Below are 17,604 nucleotides of genomic sequence, written 5' to 3' on the forward strand. Positions count from 1 at the left end.
TTGGGGAGTTAAAAGCTTTGGAGCGAAAGCTGTGAGATTTGAGAGTCGTATGGTCCCTGGTGTTCGAGACGCAGGGCCCTCCCTTTTATAGTCCAAAAGGATCTGCTTTACGGAGGAACTAAGGGTGTAATGATAGAAACAGAGAACTTCCGGCCCCGCCGGTCGGGGTCATCAGCTTCGTCAGTCGGGTCTGCCCATCCTATCAGTCGGAGTCTTCCGGTGACCACCGTCCAAGTTCTGCGTTGTGGAGCGAGCGTCTTGTCTTTTCCCTGCGCGTCATGCTCCGTCGGCCGGAGATCGTAGGGACGTCGATAGGTATAGTACGGCTGTCACGCTCCGTCCCTAGCACCACGCCCGGTCACTCCATCGTGACGGGAGCGTGCCGACCGTATCATGACGTTACACCCGGTTACTCCATCGTGATGGGGACGTGCTGACCGTATCATGACGTTACACCCTGTCCATTCGCGAGAACGGGCAAGTAGAATAGTGGCGGCCTGCTACCACAGCAGAGGGGAGTGTGACCCCTGTGGAGGGAGTGGTTGGCCATGTCCGACAAGTTGAACCCGAGGCTCATCCTTATCCTCGCACCTACTCTTGGGGCCCGCTGGTACGCTGGGCCTGGCCTCCCGACCAGCCTGCCGGTCGGGGAGGTGGGCACGTGCAAGGCGGAGCCTAGTCGGAGTCCTTGGTCGGAGCTTTGGTACGGACCCTGCCCTCGATCGTTACCACAGTCGCGGACATGGGCCATGCTTGCCCCGACCGATCGGTCGGGATAATGGGCCTGGGCCGCTCAAACGGAGCTGCCGCCTACGAGGAAGGGCGATCGTCCAGGCACGGCCTCGGGCTGGTCAGCGAGAAGAGGACCAGCTAGGGACCTCGGGTCCCTGAACCCGTCAGAGGACCCCGAGCGGATTTGCGATTTGTTTAATGGTGAGGATGCTATTCTCACTGCGTCGTGCTTTCGCTCAGAGTGAGAGATCTCATCGACCTGCCTCAGCCGTAGAGAGATATAGCGTTGCGGGGCATGGGTGCGGGCTGCGGAGCAGCTTGTAGTGGACAAAGAGCAGGATCGGCGACGATGCTGATGGGGAGCTAGAAATTGAGTCGGAGAAGCTGAGGAGAAGGGGATTCGCGGGGTCGCCGACGAGACGAGCCGTCGAGCGCGGAGGAGAGGAATGCCGGCGGGTGCGGCGGCGCAGGAGGCGCTATGGAAGAACCGGCCGTGGGCCTCCGCAAATTAAACCGGCCCACAAATTGCATGACGCACGCTTGCGATTCATTCATCAGCAAATGAAACCGTTGGTTTCTGCTTACTGAAGGTTAAGATTGCACTGGACGCCATCGACTTGCAGACGAGAGCCATTTTTTTTAGAACTTCGATTACGAATGTTAACTTGAATACCTGTTTGGTCGCAAAATTGGCACAACTTGAAATTGTAATTTCCATACTCTGAACGATTTGAAATTCTACACTGTTGCTGCTTCCATGCTCTGACAAACGACCAGAGAAATGAGCATCTCATTTGTTTCCAGATCCTGATCCAGGGTGGGGAGGAAACATATCAAACAAGAGCAGTATCAAGTATTACAGCTTCAAAAGGGTAGCATGCTGCAGCAGCATTACGATCAAGATGTGTAATTATTCAAACAAAATAATATGCCAAATCAAAGTGGGCACTCATATAATTTAATTTCTCTGGCCTTCAGCAATGACAGGGGACAGACAGTTGAAACTTGAAAACGACAGATTCATAGGAAAACACGGAATTTCATATATTACAACCAAGAGAACTAACACAGTTTGGACACAACACACAACACGGGAGAGAAGAGTAAATCACTGACTCCTAAAAGAAGAATAGCCAGCTTCAACATCCCAATTCACATGGATCCTAAATCTCGTGAGCGTCATTAAGGTAATCAAAACAATCATCAGAAGTGAAATCAACTTGAGCACCAATAGAAGCCCTGTGCTCTAGCTGGAGCTGCCTCTGCTGATCTTCAATCCACCAACCATATCCCATTTTATCATGTTGAACATCAAGCACCAAGGACTCTAGCGCCCTTGCATTCGATAAAAAGAACTTGGCAAACTCAACATGTGACCTTGTGCCATGATAATAACTGATCCGTAATTTCTTAAGATGGAGATCAAGGCATTCGACATGATCCTTGGAATTATGAAGCCGCGTGTTCTCATCGTCCATTAAATATGTCTTGAAGAGATAAAGAAAAAAAGACAAGTAATTAGACCTATCTTCAGAACAACGAAAATGCAGTCATAGGAAGGTACAGATACATTTGAGATTGAACAACAACGAAAAAAAATTGTAACCTTAATGTACAACTTCTCCAAGCAGGGAAAGCATTTCATGAAGTTAATAACAATATCCAGATCAAGGTACTCAAGCCTGAGAGCTAAAAACTTCACAGTCCGCATCACGTTGCCACTCTAACATCATGCAATCCCTGAATTATGTATGTATGGATCAGCTATATTAATGGCTTATAACAGAAAACGGAACATACATAAAAAGCAATGAAGCTGAGAACAAAGAAAGCCTCACGTACCTTAAAAACAGTGGTGCAAAGCTCAAGCCTGAAGATATTTTCTGTGATGCAGCCAAGAATCTTTAATTTTGGTGCTGAAATTATTGAGATGTAAATGTTATCTTCGTATGGTTCACGGTGATGAAGTCTTTCCAGACAAGGGGCATTCACGACAGTGAGTTCATCTAGCCTGATCTCTGTATCCGAGCAACCAAAATACATCTCAACGTGCTTGAGTTTCAGAGAGTTAATCATAAATCGGCGGAAGCCAGAGCTATAACTCAGCATCAAGCAGTTCAGTGCAGGGCAGCTGGAGACCATTGCATGCAAGGAGACCTCCGAGATGGTGATCATTTCAAGTTCGAGGTGCTGGAGGTTAGGGAACTGGACCTGGTGGGCAGCTGTGTTTGGGAATTGGCATCTGACAAATTTGGCAACACGGAGGGTGGACGAGAAGTGCAGGGCAGAAAGCGGCATCAGGGGCCTCGGTGGAGCCTCATAGCCATAAATGAGTTCAAATTTGTCCAGAGCAGGGCAGCCAGCGAGCACGGCATGCAATGAGTCATCCGAGATGGTGATCGATCGAAGTTAAGGTGCTGGAAATTGGGGAAGTGGAGCAGGTGGGCGGTGTCGCCTGGGAATTGGCAGTAGTTGAACTTAGCGACACGGAGGGTGGATGAGAAGCGGAGTGCCGAACGCCGCACCAGCGGGGTCGCCGAGGCCAAGGGGTTGAAGCAGAAGTCAAGCTCTTGGAGGTTGTCGAGGGCTGGGGACCGGGGCTAGCCATCCAAGGTGGCGGAGTCGTCAGTGGGGATGGAGGACGAGACGCTGAAGCAGCGGGCGCCGCCTGGTGCTCGGAGACGATGCGGGAGACGACGGCCTTGGTGATGCCCCTACCGCGATCGTCGAGGTTGAGGGGCGAGGAGCGCCAGAGGGGGCGCCACCGGGAGGAGAGGATCTGGGTGCGGGCGCCTTCCCTGATGGGGAGGAGCGAGATGACGCTGCCCAGGACCTCGTCGGGGAGAAGGCTGATCAGATCGGGGCCTCCCGCTTCTCTTCCGCCCCGAGGCGGCGGCTCTTCGCTGTCGGGTTGCTGCGGCTTCATCCTCTTCGCTTGAGCGCGGGGGACGACGCCCATGGCGGGATCAGGTTGCTCGGAGCAACCTTCTTCTCTTCCGATTGAGCCTGGTGGCGCCGCAAACGGCGGAGTAGCGAGGGATTTGCCGGGTAGCCGAGGAGCGAGCCGTCGAGAGCGGACAGCGGAGAGGAGTGCGGGTGCGGCGGCGGTGGGGGAAATTGGGGGGGGGGTGGGGGGGGGGTGGGTAGGGGGGCCGGGTCGAGTGAGGAAGTGAAGAGGCGCATCGTCGAAGCCCGGGGGTGGTGGGGTAGAAGAGAGAGGGGTTTAGGAGAGGCATGGACCGTGGGCCTCAACAAAGTAAACCAGCCCACAAACCGAATGATGATGATGCGTGCTGAATTGGAGTCAAAGCTTAACTGATACTGGCGATATGGTGGAGAAAATAAAAGTGAAACACTGCCAATACGTAACCAACTGGTGGTGTTTGAGTTGAGGATTTGGTATCTGGCATACAAATCCGTTTGAACATGTTAACTGGCCACAAATCGTCGTGAAAAATGACCAGCTGTTTGATGTCACGAAATTCCAGTAATATTTATTTCCTCTGTATTTGGTACAATCACGCTACCATCATAGTTTATCCTAGAAAAGTTATATATGCAGTTCAAGCTTTGCTAGTAACATAACTTTAACTTACCTCTTTTTGCACGATTCATATACACTAATCCAAGGATATGTTCGGTAATCTTTAGGAAATGGTCATTCTTCAAAAACATTGAGACTGACCCAAACTTAACCTATTCCTGTATTTTTCATCCTTCTGCTTGGGCATTAGGCCACATTGAATTGTTTCAAACAATAGGACAACATGAACCCTAAAAAAGTGGGATTAACCCCAACAGAGTTCCTTTGGTCTAACCAGCAGCAAGCGCAATTATGGTGTGGTGCTGACTGTTCCGTTTAGTTCACTGTACCTTTTGAAGTTTTCTTTCTTAAATGAAAGACTCTCTTACGTATTCTAGAAAAGAATTGTGATGAAGGAATGCAAGACAAAGTAGTACTACAAACTTATCAGATTATATTGTTCTTTTTGAAGAGCAGTTCTGAATCACTAATATTCAACTCAAGTTTTATTCTGCCAAAATGATCCCTACACTCATCGTCCAAAAACTACTGGATGGTACAGCCAGGCAGCGCCATGAAAACGCGTACACTTCAGCTTTGCAGGCACGGGACAAGAACTTCCATAGGATCTACCTCACGCGCATTCCTTTTCCAATTTCTTATGTTCCACTTGACAGTATTGTTATTTCACCACACACGGAAACCGTATTGACTGAATAGCATACACTTCACAAGAACCAAACAAGCAAGCAAGAACAAAGAGGGTGTCAATGGATAAACAGAGGTCTGAAGGCAGCGAGAAACGACTCGGCGAGGTCCGTCAACCACCACTAGCACTCGCAGTTCAGTTAGCGCTTCCAGCGTCCTTCTAGGAAATTGCTTCACTACCTTTCATGGGATGCAACAAACGAATCACCGAGCTCCTCCCATAGTCCTATATAATTGTGCGCCCAAGATTCAAGAAGCTCGCAAGAACATCGAGAAGCATCTGCAGTAGGAGTACTTAGAATTCTTGCACTTTGGTCCCGCGCGGAGCTGCGAGCGAGATAGATGGACGGCGCCGGCAACGGCAACAACGGCAACGGCAACGGCAACGGCAACGGCAACGGCAACGGCGATCACGTCCTAATGATGGAGACGTTAGGCCAGCAGACGGGCGGCGAAAACCCGCCACAGATTGGTGGCGGCGGCCCGCACGCGCCCAACTTCGACGCGAACGACGCGGGCACGCTGCTGGTGGTGGCGACGCTGATCACGGCGCTGTCGTACCAACTGGGGACCAACATCCCGGGCGGGTACTGGCAGGACGACGGCGCGGGGCACGCCGCCGGCGACCCGATCATGCGGGACAAGCACCGGCGGCGGTACTGGCTGTTCATGGCGGCGAGCTGGGCCGGGTTCGGCAGCTCGATGCTGCTCACGGTGGGGCTCCTCACGGGGGTGCCCGCCAGGTCCCGCTTCGTCCGGGCCGCGTTCCTGGTGGCCTACTCCAGCCTCGTGCTCACGTTCGTGACGTCTCAGCCGCGCACCTCCCTCGCCATGGACATCGCCATCTGGCTCGGCGTCATGGCCGCGCTCGCCGTCGTCACCACGTACCTGCGCCTCGACAGGCTCCCCAGGTGGGCGCAGGCAGCTTTTCGTCAGCTGCTAGGTCGGTGATCCGACCGTGAGCTTGTAGTAGTAACAGTGTTTTTTTTCCCCTAATGTGTTGTTGCCCGGTGTAGTGGTTGTTCTTGTTCTTGTTCTCCGCTGCTGGTTGCCCAATCAATAATTAGAGGTTGTGTTCTTAGTTCTTCTTGGTCAAAAATGTATATTTCTTCTTCTTTTTTCTCCAGCATTCTTTTTTGTTGTCCATGTATGTTGTGTTCGCTTACCAAAGCCATCATGTAAAACGCCGAGAGCAACTTACCCGGAGTGGAAAAACCAATTGCAATTCCAACCTCACAATCCTCCACGGGTCCACCTTTGAGCATCTCGGATGAATCCTCGGCCGGCAGGTCGGAGCAGTTCACATTTTGGAGCGTGCGAAGCAATCCCGGCGGCCGGCCGCGGCGTGCCGCCATTGGCAGCGATCACGGGCGACCACGCAGCATTACGCCACGCCAAAAGCTTCGCCGAGGGTCCCTGTCGGGCGGCTGGGCCCGCGCCCAAGGACGACGACGGCACGAGGACGCGGCGTGCGGTCGTCGGGGTCGGCCGCTGGGGTCGTGCGCGGGCGTCGTCTAGCGCTCCGGGCGTGCTCGCGGGCAATGGTCCTCGTCATCTGGGCCGTCGTCACGGTCGTGCTCGCCAAGCCAAGTGTTGGCCGTTGACTGACCACCAGGCCCAGCGTTTGGATGAGGCTCAAGATTTGGTGCGCCCAAATGCGGCCGGCAGTTAGCCCAAAGATTCAAAAAAAAACTCCCATGTCCCGTAGTGGCCGAACCTGGGCGGCCAATTCCTGCGCCAATATTTGGCCGGCCAACGCGTTGGCACGGGCCAAACAAGCTGGGCGCGGGGCCGCTTTATCATCGTTACGCTAATTAATCCATGAGCAGATGAGCTAGCAGTAGCATTGTGATTTTAGTTTTTGCCTAATGTGATTTTAGGTAATTTTATTGGCTAGTGATGGGATGGTCAGGTATGGGTTTTTTTTGGTTGAAGAGATGAAGAATCGAAGAGATATGTGAACGTTACCTGCATCGTTAGCCATCGTCACATGTGGGACCCACCTATCAATCAAGGGACCCGCCAGATCGGAGGGATAGAGGAGACGTGAGATCTCCTGACTGCCATAGAGTCTCGCCTACGCATGTAATGGTAAGATATTTTTTTGACCGTCCAATCAAGAGGTGTGGATATCAATTTGGATAGTTTTTTTCAAATATTCGGATACTGTCGGTACATACAGATAGGGGTATCTCCCGCTAGGGTGTCCAGGCCTTTGGCTTCTCATAATCCATACTCCCCCTCGCCTCTGGGTCACGTGGCATACGGCCTCCGGGCCTGACAGCTGGGACCGCGGTCTCCGGACCCTCCCCCGGGCTCCATGAGGTCCGGGGTCTCTGCACACCCAGGTGGGCGGGAGAGCTCTCGGGTAGCCCCTGCGGACCCGGCCTCCCCTGGGAGGTCCGGGGCCGCCACGTGTGATGACCGGACCATCACAGGCCAGCCCGCTCCGACCGGTCTCGGGGGCCCCGGGCCCCCCTTCCCCCGGGAAGGGGCCCGGTGCCGCCATGTGTTGCCCAGCGGGAGGAGCGGGGCTGGCCCCGCCGCGTGCCTGCGGCCGGAGGCCCCTTGCGGGTCGCCTCTCCACCTACCAGCATTTAATGCGGTAACTGAGTCGGGCGCGCCAAAGTCAAAAGGTGCGGCCTGCCACTGACACACGGGGCAGGTAAGCTGACACCACGGTAAGCCCGCCTGTTCTGAAGGCGGCGCGTCATATCACCGTGCACAGTGCGCGGACTGTGTACAGTCCCGTCACGGCGCTGCACGCGTGATGATGGTCTGTAATAGGCAAAGCCAAGGCGTGCGCTGTAACAGTGCACACGCACCGGGTCAGCGCTGCTTCACCGCCTGACAGGAGGTCCCATCCTAACAGAGACAGCACGGCTTCACTGTTATGCAACGCTGACGCCGGATACTGTGCAAGACAAGGCTGTACAGGGCCGTATCCAAGTTATGGATACGCACATCAACTTCCCGATTGAGAGGACTACGGAGAAGAGCTGGAGATGAAGATCTCCATATCTCTCTTAGAACAAGCTTCTGCTGGCCGGACCCACATGTCGGGGTCAGGCTCAGTGTAAGCACCCCCCTTGGACTATAAAAGGGAGGGTGTACTCGTTAGAAAGGGGGTTCCAACATCCAGAATCACACGAACACAAGTCCAGACTAGGTTCCATCCAAAACTCTCACAATCAATACAATACCATAGTGGATGTAGGGTATTACGCTCCGGCGGCCCGAACCACTCTAATATCTCCGTGTCCCTCCTGTGTTCATCTGTCCACCGATCGAGCGCTCCTAAGCCCCCTCCAAACCCATCCTTAACTAGGATTAGGCGGGTGCTTTCCGCCACCCGGCTGGAGAATTCCTCCGACAGATACTGTTCCGGATATCGGATCGCATATCGGATATTTAAATCGAATGTCGGATATTCCGGATAGTCGATTCGGATAGTTGTATTCCTAATATATACATTAATAAAATTCTGATTTGATATCTAAAAATTTATAACTAATTCATTTCTAATTAGAAAAATATAAAATTAGCACCAAAATTTTTCTAAACATATAATCTATCTATTGGTACTATATTGGAGTCGAATCTTATTTATTACTAGTTTAAGAATTAAACTCGAACTCTGGTAATAATTCAACAATAAAAATAGACTTATTCCATTTTTTTTAAAAAAGCTCAATATCGTATAATAGTTTGAACTCTAGCAATAATTTGACTGCTTCTACATGTTTATGCATGTATGTCCATATCGTGTATTTGAGTGCGCAAAATGGTGTGTTATTTTTTTGTTATTTTGGTTAATCAAGCATGATTTTAATTTGAATCTGGCCTCCTTGAGCAAATAAATCGATTCAAGTGCTTGTGAAGTATCATCAATGTAATAAGTTATAATATTGTTAATTGAGTGTCTCCAATCTAAACTATATTGCAAGTTAGAATATCATGTAATCGAATATCTCTCATCTATGTAGTAAGTTAGAAATCTCAAGCAACTGTTTGTTAATTTGTTTCGTTAAGCATAATCTAGTTAAATTTTGGACTCGTAGGGTGTTCTAATGTTACAACACGTGTGATATGACTAAATGTTGCCTTTACTCGATATCCGAAGAAATATTCGTATTCGATAGTAGCCGCATCCGGTTCGCTCCGTATTTGATACACATCAGCAATCCGCATTCGTATATATATATCCGAGTATATCCGTGTTCGAATCCGAATCCGAATCCGATAGAAAGTATAAAAATAAATACAATATCAGTAATATTCATCCGTATCCGATCCATTTACATCCATGTAGTATCACCTGTCCCTCCGATTTGGACGGACACGGACACACGGCCCTCATACATCCAGAGGCAATATTTACTAGTACTTTTCTAAAAAGATGGTACTGTCACAACATGTTTTTAACCAAACACGTCACAAAACGAGATCGACCGAATCCATTCCACTGCTTGTCCCTGGGACCAAACACATATTTTCTTTTATTTACGGGAACCAAAACACATATTAAGATAGCAGATGATAACACTGCCACCCTAAGCTCCACCACCCACCAATGTTGCCATCCTAGAAACACTACTAGTAGCGAGCTTTTATTAGGATGTTAGCATGACGAAATAATATGCTAAGCTGGCACTATCACAGACGGCTTATTAGTAACAATTGTTGTACGGTACATGCCCTGCCCTTACAGAAGCGACACATTCCGGTTGCACGGTTAGTCAACGTGAAAAATCCAACGGCAATAATTAGTTTCTCCAACCATATGAATGTCCCCTCGCTCCCGGCTCTGTTTACTGAATGGCATGTGAGCAAGAACAAAGAAGCTAGCCACGTATAAACGGACGTGGACTTCCCTGGGTCTTCGGTGTTCGCTGCGCAGAGAGAGTACCTACTACCAGGCCTGTCGCAAGTCCAGAGTCCAGTGGCGCTTAATTACTGTGTCCTTCGAACTGTTCGAAGAAATTACTTTTACTATACATGGGCAGCAAGAAAGGGGGACAATATATAAATGTGCCCGCAAGAATCAAGGTGCTCGCAAGAACATCGTCGAGAGGCCTCTCGATCGACTACCTAGGAATACTTGGGGAAATCTTTCACATTGGTCGCGCGCAGAGAGCTGCGAGCGAGAGAAATGCACGGCGCCGGCAATGGTGTCCACGTCCCAATGCCGGGGTTGGAGCTAGACCAGCGGCAGCAGGGCGGCGACACTGGCCGGCAGAACGCCGGCGGCGGCGGCGGGCACGCGCCGGACTTCGCGCGACGAACACCAGGGACACGCTGCTGGTGGTGGCGACGCTGATCTCGGGGCTGTCCTACCAGCTGGGGACCAACATCCCGGGCGGGTACTGGCAGGACGACGGCGCGGGGCACGCCGCCGGCGACCCGATCATGCGGGACAGGCACGGGCGGCGGTACTGGATGCTCATGGCGGGGAGCTGGGTGGCGTTCGGCGCCTCCACGCTGCTCACCGTGGGGCTGCTCACGGGGGTGCCCCCGAGGTCGCGCCTCGTGCGGGGCGCGTTCCTGGTGGCCTACGCGGCTACGCCAGCCTAACTCAGAACTCAGAATCGTCAGTTGCTAGCTAGTTAACTAACTTATGAGCTCATTATCTAAAAAAATGTTAGTCTACGAGCTAGTAGTAAGTAGTAACAGAGTGATTTTTTTTGGCCTAATGTGTTGCTCGGTAGTGGTACATGTTGTTCTTGTTCTCAGCTGCTGGTGCTCATTAATTAGAGAGTCTGTGAACTGTGCTGTTCGTGATGTGCTGTTTAGATTTTCCTGGGCTGAAATCCGAGTGTCTTTCTGCTTATCCGAAGAAGAAATGTGGAGTGTATTACTCTCTCTCTCTCTCTCTCTCTCTCTCTCGCAGCTCTCCTGGCGTGTACTCCGAGTGTTTTTTCTGGCATACTGTGTTTGCTTACCAAAGCCACCACAAAACGACGAGAACGGCGGCTGGCTTTATTGAGAGTGGTGTGCTGCCGCCTGCCACCCGCTCTCTGCCCCGGGCCTTGCTTCCGCCGTCATGCACGGGCCGAGATGATACTGGGCCTCCGACTCGGGGGGCCTCTGGCTGGCTTGACTCATTGTGTCTCCATTCCATTATGCTGCAGACGTGGCCGATTTGGTTTGGCCCACGGGTACCCGGTCACTATCCCAGTCAGTATTCCGCTCGTGCTTGTGAATCGTGATGCCTGACGAGGTGGTCCCACTAAGCAAGTGCCCTTAGTAAAAGACTTCAGTGGAGCAAGATTCAGGATCAGCACCGCTTCCTGCGCATCTACAAGCCCGCGGCGCCAAGCAAAACGAACTGGAATGGAATAGACACCTTGAGTGTTTGGTGCATCCATCTACTGCCTTAGTCATGCCCTGAGCTAGTGAGCTTGCTATCTATGGTAGCTATGGCTCCGAGAGCGCACGATGGTCGGTCGGCCGGCCGCCCGGCCCCCTGCGCTCACCTTTTTCAGCTCCGGAAGTAGCCAGACCGCCAGAGCATCTCGCGATCGCGCATCCGATGCATGCACACACGCCTGTGAATTGCTCAACAAGCATGGCACAATCTGCCCCCCGCCCGCGGATCACCTCCGTGCTTCCGGATACCTCCTGCTTGCTTGCTCCAGATCGATAGGTCGACCAGGTATCGACCGACACCATCAGTGCTCTGAATCCTCTGTATCATGATGCTGCTGTCACTGTTCGATCAATGGATCAATTGGTGACAAGCCACAAGCCCGAACCAATGCAACCTTCGATTCGCTCGAAAGCTAATCATGGAGGAAATGGCAAGCGCTTACCGCCTTAAGGAACCCCCTTTTTCCTGAGAGCGCAAAAGGGCTCGCAAAGACTTGCCCTGCCTGCGTGCACACCTTTCTTCCCCAGCAAACTATACCTTGCCTCCATCGGCACCAAGGAGTGGAGAACACGCGGATGCCTCTATATACACGTACACGCCCCTCGTGCTCATGGCAACGCACTCCCTCACCTCGCGGGCGCTCGCACAAGCCGCATGCAGCTTCGTCAACAATGGCCTCCTCCTTCCTGCTGCTGCTGCTGCTGACGTTCGTGCTCCTCCTCGCCGCCGCGCCGCGCGGTGAAGGACGGGCCGTGTTCGCCGGCCTGTCGTTCGAGAGCCCGGGCGAGGCGGAGGCCTTCGAGGACGCGCTGCTGCGCCAGGCGTGCTTCAACGTCTCGCTGCTGCCGTCGTCGGGCGGGCGCGAGGCGTGCGTGGCGCGGCTCGACACGGCGCGGGGCGGCGCGGGGAGCGGCCCCTTGCCGGTCCTCCGCGCGGCGCTGCGCGGCACGCTCGGCGAGGCCGTGGGCGCCGCGGGGGCCGTCGGGGCGTTCGCCTCGCTGTCCAACCACGCGCGCGAGGAGATGGCGGTGCGGGACTGCGTCGAGCTGCTGGGGTACTCCGTCGACGAGCTCGGGTGGGCGCTCGACGCCATGGCCGAGACCGACGACGGCCTGGAGGAGCTAGACGCCTCCGGGGCCCGCGTCGCCGCGGCAGCAGCGGCGGCGCGGCGCGCGGAGGACGACCTCCACGCGTGGCTCAGCGCGGCGCTGGGCAACCAGGACACGTGCCTCGAGGGCTTCCGCGGCACCGACGGCCGCCTGCTGCGCCGCGTCGAGGCGGCCGTGGCGCAGCTCTCGCAGCTGGTCAGCAACCTCCTCGCCATGCACAAGCGCCTGCGCAGCATCACGCCGCTGCTGCACCACGCGCCGCCGAGGAACAACGGCACGGGCGGCGGCGGCGGCGACCCCGGCTCGGAGCTGCCGCCGTGGGTGATGGACATCGAGGGCGGCGGCGGCGGCGGCAGGGACGAGGAGCTGCTGCTCAAGCGCGCCCGCGGCGGCGGCAGGTCGACGCGCGTGGACGTCGTGGTGGCGCAGGACGGCAGCGGGCGGTACCGGACCGTCAGCGAGGCGGTGGCGCGGGCGCCGAGCCACAGCAAGAGGAAGTACGTGATCTACGTGAAGCGGGGCGTGTACCACGAGAACGTGGAGGTGAGGAAGAAGAAGACCAACATCGTGCTCGTCGGCGAGGGCATGGGCGAGACGGTGATCTCCGGCAGCCGGAGCTTCTCCGGCGGCTGGACCACCTTCCGGAGCGCCACATTCGGTAAGTACACGACCGTCAATCTTGCTTTCTAATCTCAGCTACGTGACCCCAAAAAAGCTCGCGGCGGCAGAGTTACTGCCATGCATTACTACTTCGTCTGGAAAGGCAGGATGCACGTGTTCTTCCATTGCAGCAAGCTTACCCCATGTGGCCATGTCGTCGTCTTGACCTTTGCTCGGCATGTAGCGGTGGCCGGCGCGGGGTTCGTCGCGCGGGACCTGACGATCCGGAACACGGCGGGGCCGGCGGCGCACCAGGCGGTGGCGCTGCGCGTGGACTCGGACCGCTCCGCCTTCTTCCGCGTGGCCGTGGAGGGCCACCAGGACACGCTGTACGCGCACTCTCTCCGGCAGTTCTACCGCGACTGCCGCGTCGCCGGCACCGTCGACTTCGTCTTCGGCAACGGCATCGCTGTCCTCCAGCGGACGCTCGTGGCCACGCTGCCGCTGGCGCCCGGGCAGGCCGGCAGCGTCACCGCGCAGGGCCGCCGGGACCCGAACCAGAACACGGGCTTCGCCTTCCACGGCTGCGTGGTGGAGGCCCGGCACCCGACGTTCCTGGGCCGGCCGTGGAAGCCCTTCTCGCGGGTGGTGGTCATGGAGTCCTACCTGGGCCCCGGCGTGCAGGCCCGCGGGTGGCTGGAGTGGGCCGCCACCGGCGCCGGGGAGCGCGGCGCGGCGCTCGCCACGCTGTTCTACGGGGAGTACGGGAACTACGGGCCCGGCGCGGGCGTCGCAGGTCGGGTGAAGTGGCCCGGGTACCACGTGATCGCGGACGCCGCCGTCGCCGGCCGGTTCACCGTCCGGCGGTTCATCGACGGGCTCGCCTGGCTGCCCGCCACCGGCGTCACCTTCACGGCCGACCTGTTCAGAAAATGACCACGACGACTGCCGCCGCCATGGCGCCAATGCAGTCTCGTGGGCTGGGTTCATTTTTTGGAAGGGCACACGGAATAAGGATAAGTATACATAGTACCATTAAATCACATGAAATTTGTTACATTTCACGTTGGATTGATTATTCCGGTGGGTAACTAGGTAGTCTGTGTCGTGCAATTATGTAGTAGAAGTGTCTCTTGTGTTGGTGCAATAAGATTAAATTAGATCTGGTGTTACTGGTGTATAGCCTTTTATATTTTCTCTGATAAATGATAATCAAATGGAGTATGTCTCTTGTCTGGTATAATTGTCCAAGCAAATGTGCTCCATGTGGCAGCACTCCCCCTTCTGCGTCCAGCAGCCGGGCAGCCCAAAGCCTCAAAGCACCAGACCAGCCGGACCTGAACCTGATTGCCTGAGCGCACGAGGTCTGATTCCCTTCCAGCCAGCTCCCGCGAGTCACCCCAACACCCGGGCGAAACCCAACGGAGAGCGGCGCACAACCGCATCTCGGCCTTGATGTTTCCTCCCAACTTCCAACACGCTTCAATCCAGATCCAGTCCAGGCATCCCCTTTCCGGTCTTCCCCCGAGACTATTCATTCCATTCGCTCGTAGTGGACTGATTAGGGCTGGGCATTCGGGGATTGGTTGGGTTCCTCGGTTCCTACAGAACTTCGGTTCTTAGATAATAGATACCGATCGGTTGTTTTTAAAGGCAGGAACCGAGCAACTTCGGTTTCGGGTAGTTCGGTTCGATTCCGGTACTTATCGAGGGAACCGAAGTTTCAAGATGCATAAAAACAGTTCATTCAATAGTAAATTTTAACAGCACCTCCTCTAATTTTAGCACCAATCCAAACATCAATTCAAATAAGCAACAGTAGCATTATAGTAGCAGCATTATATCAATTCAAACAAGCAACGGTAGCATTATAATAGCAGCAAGCATTACAGTACAACACATAGATATTTTTATTGTCTCAAATTTAAATGACCAACTCAGTAGCAAGCAATCAAGCATTACATATAATTCAACTCTCCAACTCAGTAGCTCAGCAGTCAGCACCAAGACCAATAGGCAACAGGCAACAGCAAGCACCAGCACCTTCAGACTTCACTTGATCACTTCAGTAGTTCAGTCCTTCACAATCACAAGCTGAAATATTATTTGCAAACTGAAACGAGTAAGAAAAAATAGAATTGATGATGAGTATATGAATCGAAGAAATGATATACATTTATTTAACTCACATGGTCATTTATCTTTAGATAAGCTCTTGTTCTTGGAGCTTAAGCTTTTGCTTGGTTGTGAGCTGATGTTGGTGGATGTAACCATCTTTTTTTTGCTGCCTTGGATTTGTGACGGCGCAGCATGTGCATCAACAATGGTCTTGTCCTTAAATTCTTGAATAATTTCTATAAATAGAAAACAGCAAACAAAGGATATATTAAATAATTGTTGAAAATTGAAAATAGAAAACAAATAGTAAAATAGAGCTACCTTCTTCTAGTTTGGCCAACTCTTCTGTATTTTCTTCAGTATTGATAGGAGTTGCTCTTCTAAGCCAATCTTGAGTGCAAACAAGAGCTTCAACCATAAATGGAGTTAGTGAAGTCCTAAAATCATCTAGAATCCTCCCAGATGTGCTAAAGGCAGATTCACTAGCAACTGTGGAAATTGGTATGGCGAGCACATCACGAGCCATTGTGGACAATATGGGAAATCTAGTAGACTGCCCCTTCCACCAAGCAAGAATATCAAACTTTTTTGTATCTTCTTCGTACTCTTCAGCCAAGTATATATCAAGTTCAGTCCTGCTGCCCCTGCTGCATGTCCCTGCTGTTCCACTAGCTAGCTTCATCTTCTTAGCAATTCTAGTCCTCAACTTTCTAGCACTCTCTCCACCTTGCTTAGATGTTGGCGAATCACTTGGTTGGGACTGCACTTCACTTGAAGAACAATTATTGTTCCTGTATTCTTCAAAAAGTTCATGCAAACATTTGGTAATTGCAGCCCAAACTTTCTGTCCAACACTGTCACCATACATTTCATCTATTGCAATTTCTGTATATTGTGAAAGCTTGTATCTAGGATCAAGTACAACAGCAATAAAAATCAGCAAGTTAATATTTTTCTTCTCCTTTTCTTTTCCCTTTCCCTTTCCCTTCTCATTTTGCAACTCTTAATTGTCATGCCAATGCCCCCAATACTTGTCATACTTGTATTTCATTCTTAACCCCATTTCTTGCTGCATAAAATCAGAACTACTCATCCATTCTTTCACCAATTCATTGACCTCTCCAATCTCATGAAAATAAGTATGAGCAGTCACACTTAACGATGTTGAAACACGGTTTGTAACATCAGCAAAATGCCCTAAAAACTCAGCTAGTTTTTTTGCATTATCAAAGTCATGCTCATCAGGAACTCCTGGACCAGGAACACCGGGCTTAATGTCACTAAGCAACTCAATTGTATAGTATGGATCTTCCTCTGGATACCTTGCAAACACCTTTTCATATGTGCAAGCAGCTTTTAGCATATCATATGTGGAATTCCATCTAGTGCACACATATATGTGGAATTCCATCTAGTGCACACATCAAGGTTTAAGAATGCTTTGCTGTCCACTTTCTCCCATTGAGCAATCTCTTTAAAATTTTCCAATCTTGATGTACCACGCCTAATGAATTTAACCGCAGCCCACACACGCTTGATAGATTGGTCTACTTCTCTCAAACCATCTTGGACAATCAAGTTAAGTATATGTGCAGCACATCTCATGTGAAGGTACTTGCCCTCTGCTATGCTAGTTTTCAAACTATTCATTTGTCTTCTCAAATAAGAAACACCACTATCATTTGCACTTGCATTATCTACCGTTACTGTCATTACTTTGTCTAACCCCCATTCAAGTAAGACTTTATGCAAGTGTTTCCCAATATCATCTCCCTTTTTGCCTTTTACCTTGAAAAAACTAATTATCTTTTTATGCAAGCACCAATCTTTATCAATAAAGTGGGCTGTCACAGTCATATAATTCTCTTGTTGCTGTGATGTCCAACCATCGGTTGTGAGGCGAACTCTATTGCATTGTTCTTGAAAGAAAATTTTCAATTTTGCTTTCTGCTCAAAGTACAATTGCACACAGTCCCTAGTGCATGTCCTTCTAGATGGCAAAGTGAACCTAGGGCAAGCAACAGACATGAACATCCTAAAACCAGGTTTTTCACCTTTAGCAAATGGTTCCTCATCTTCTATGATCATTTCAGCAAAAGCAGACCTAAGCAATTCAGGATCAAACTTCCAAGTACCAACACTAGTGCCTTGAGTTATTGACAAAATACCTTATTTAGACTCTACATGAGGATTACTCTTGCAAGCATTATAATGTTTACGCATACCAGATGTACCATTCAGAACCGGATGTGCTGCAATTTGACTGCTGCAATACTTGCATTGTGCCTTGACCAACTGACCTTCATCAAAGATTTTGGTGTAGTGATCCCACATTTCTGATCTGGATGCGATCTGCTTTCTCTTCTTCCCCTCTTCAGCTTCTAGATCAATGATCTCCTTCTCTGCAGCACCATCGGCCTCGTCATCCTTTATGTTCCCATTAG

At 51.9% G+C, this 17,604-nt stretch overlaps 2 protein-coding genes and 1 pseudogene across 2 annotated transcripts; 2 read left to right on the forward strand and 1 right to left on the reverse strand.

Annotated features, from left to right (window-relative positions):
* Positions 1 to 1,895: 1,895 nt before the first annotated feature.
* On the reverse strand, positions 1,896 to 3,852 carry LOC112892758 (annotated as a pseudogene).
* Positions 3,853 to 5,008: 1,156 nt separating this feature from the next.
* Positions 5,009 to 6,044, forward strand: LOC112895937. Its single transcript, XM_025963949.1, has one exon. It carries the CDS (start codon positions 5,306 to 5,308, stop codon positions 5,912 to 5,914), a length of 609 nt encoding a protein of 202 aa, XP_025819734.1. The 5' UTR covers positions 5,009 to 5,305; the 3' UTR covers positions 5,915 to 6,044.
* A 5,864-nt stretch (positions 6,045 to 11,908) lies between these two features.
* Positions 11,909 to 14,258, forward strand: LOC112892759 (putative pectinesterase/pectinesterase inhibitor 22). The gene is made up of 2 exons (XM_025959879.1): positions 11,909 to 13,100; positions 13,287 to 14,258. Exons 1-2 carry the CDS (start codon positions 11,909 to 11,911, stop codon positions 13,976 to 13,978), a joined length of 1,884 nt encoding a protein of 627 aa, XP_025815664.1. The 3' UTR covers positions 13,979 to 14,258.
* The last annotated feature ends 3,346 nt before the right edge of the window (positions 14,259 to 17,604 follow it).

This window comes from Panicum hallii, chromosome 5 (genome assembly GCF_002211085.1).
Source record: "Panicum hallii strain FIL2 chromosome 5, PHallii_v3.1, whole genome shotgun sequence".
Lineage (NCBI taxonomy): Eukaryota > Viridiplantae > Streptophyta > Magnoliopsida > Poales > Poaceae > Panicum > Panicum hallii.

Coding starts and splice junctions, on each gene's coding strand:
- LOC112895937 (XM_025963949.1), top strand. CDS start 5,306: ATGGACGGCGCCGGCAACGGCAACAACGGCAACGGCAACGGCAACGGC.
- LOC112892759 (XM_025959879.1), top strand. CDS start 11,909: ATGCCTCTATATACACGTACACGCCCCTCGTGCTCATGGCAACGCACT. Junction 13,101..13,286: donor CTTCCGGAGCGCCACATTCG/GTAAGTACACGA, acceptor CTCGGCATGTAG/CGGTGGCCGGCGCGGGGTTC.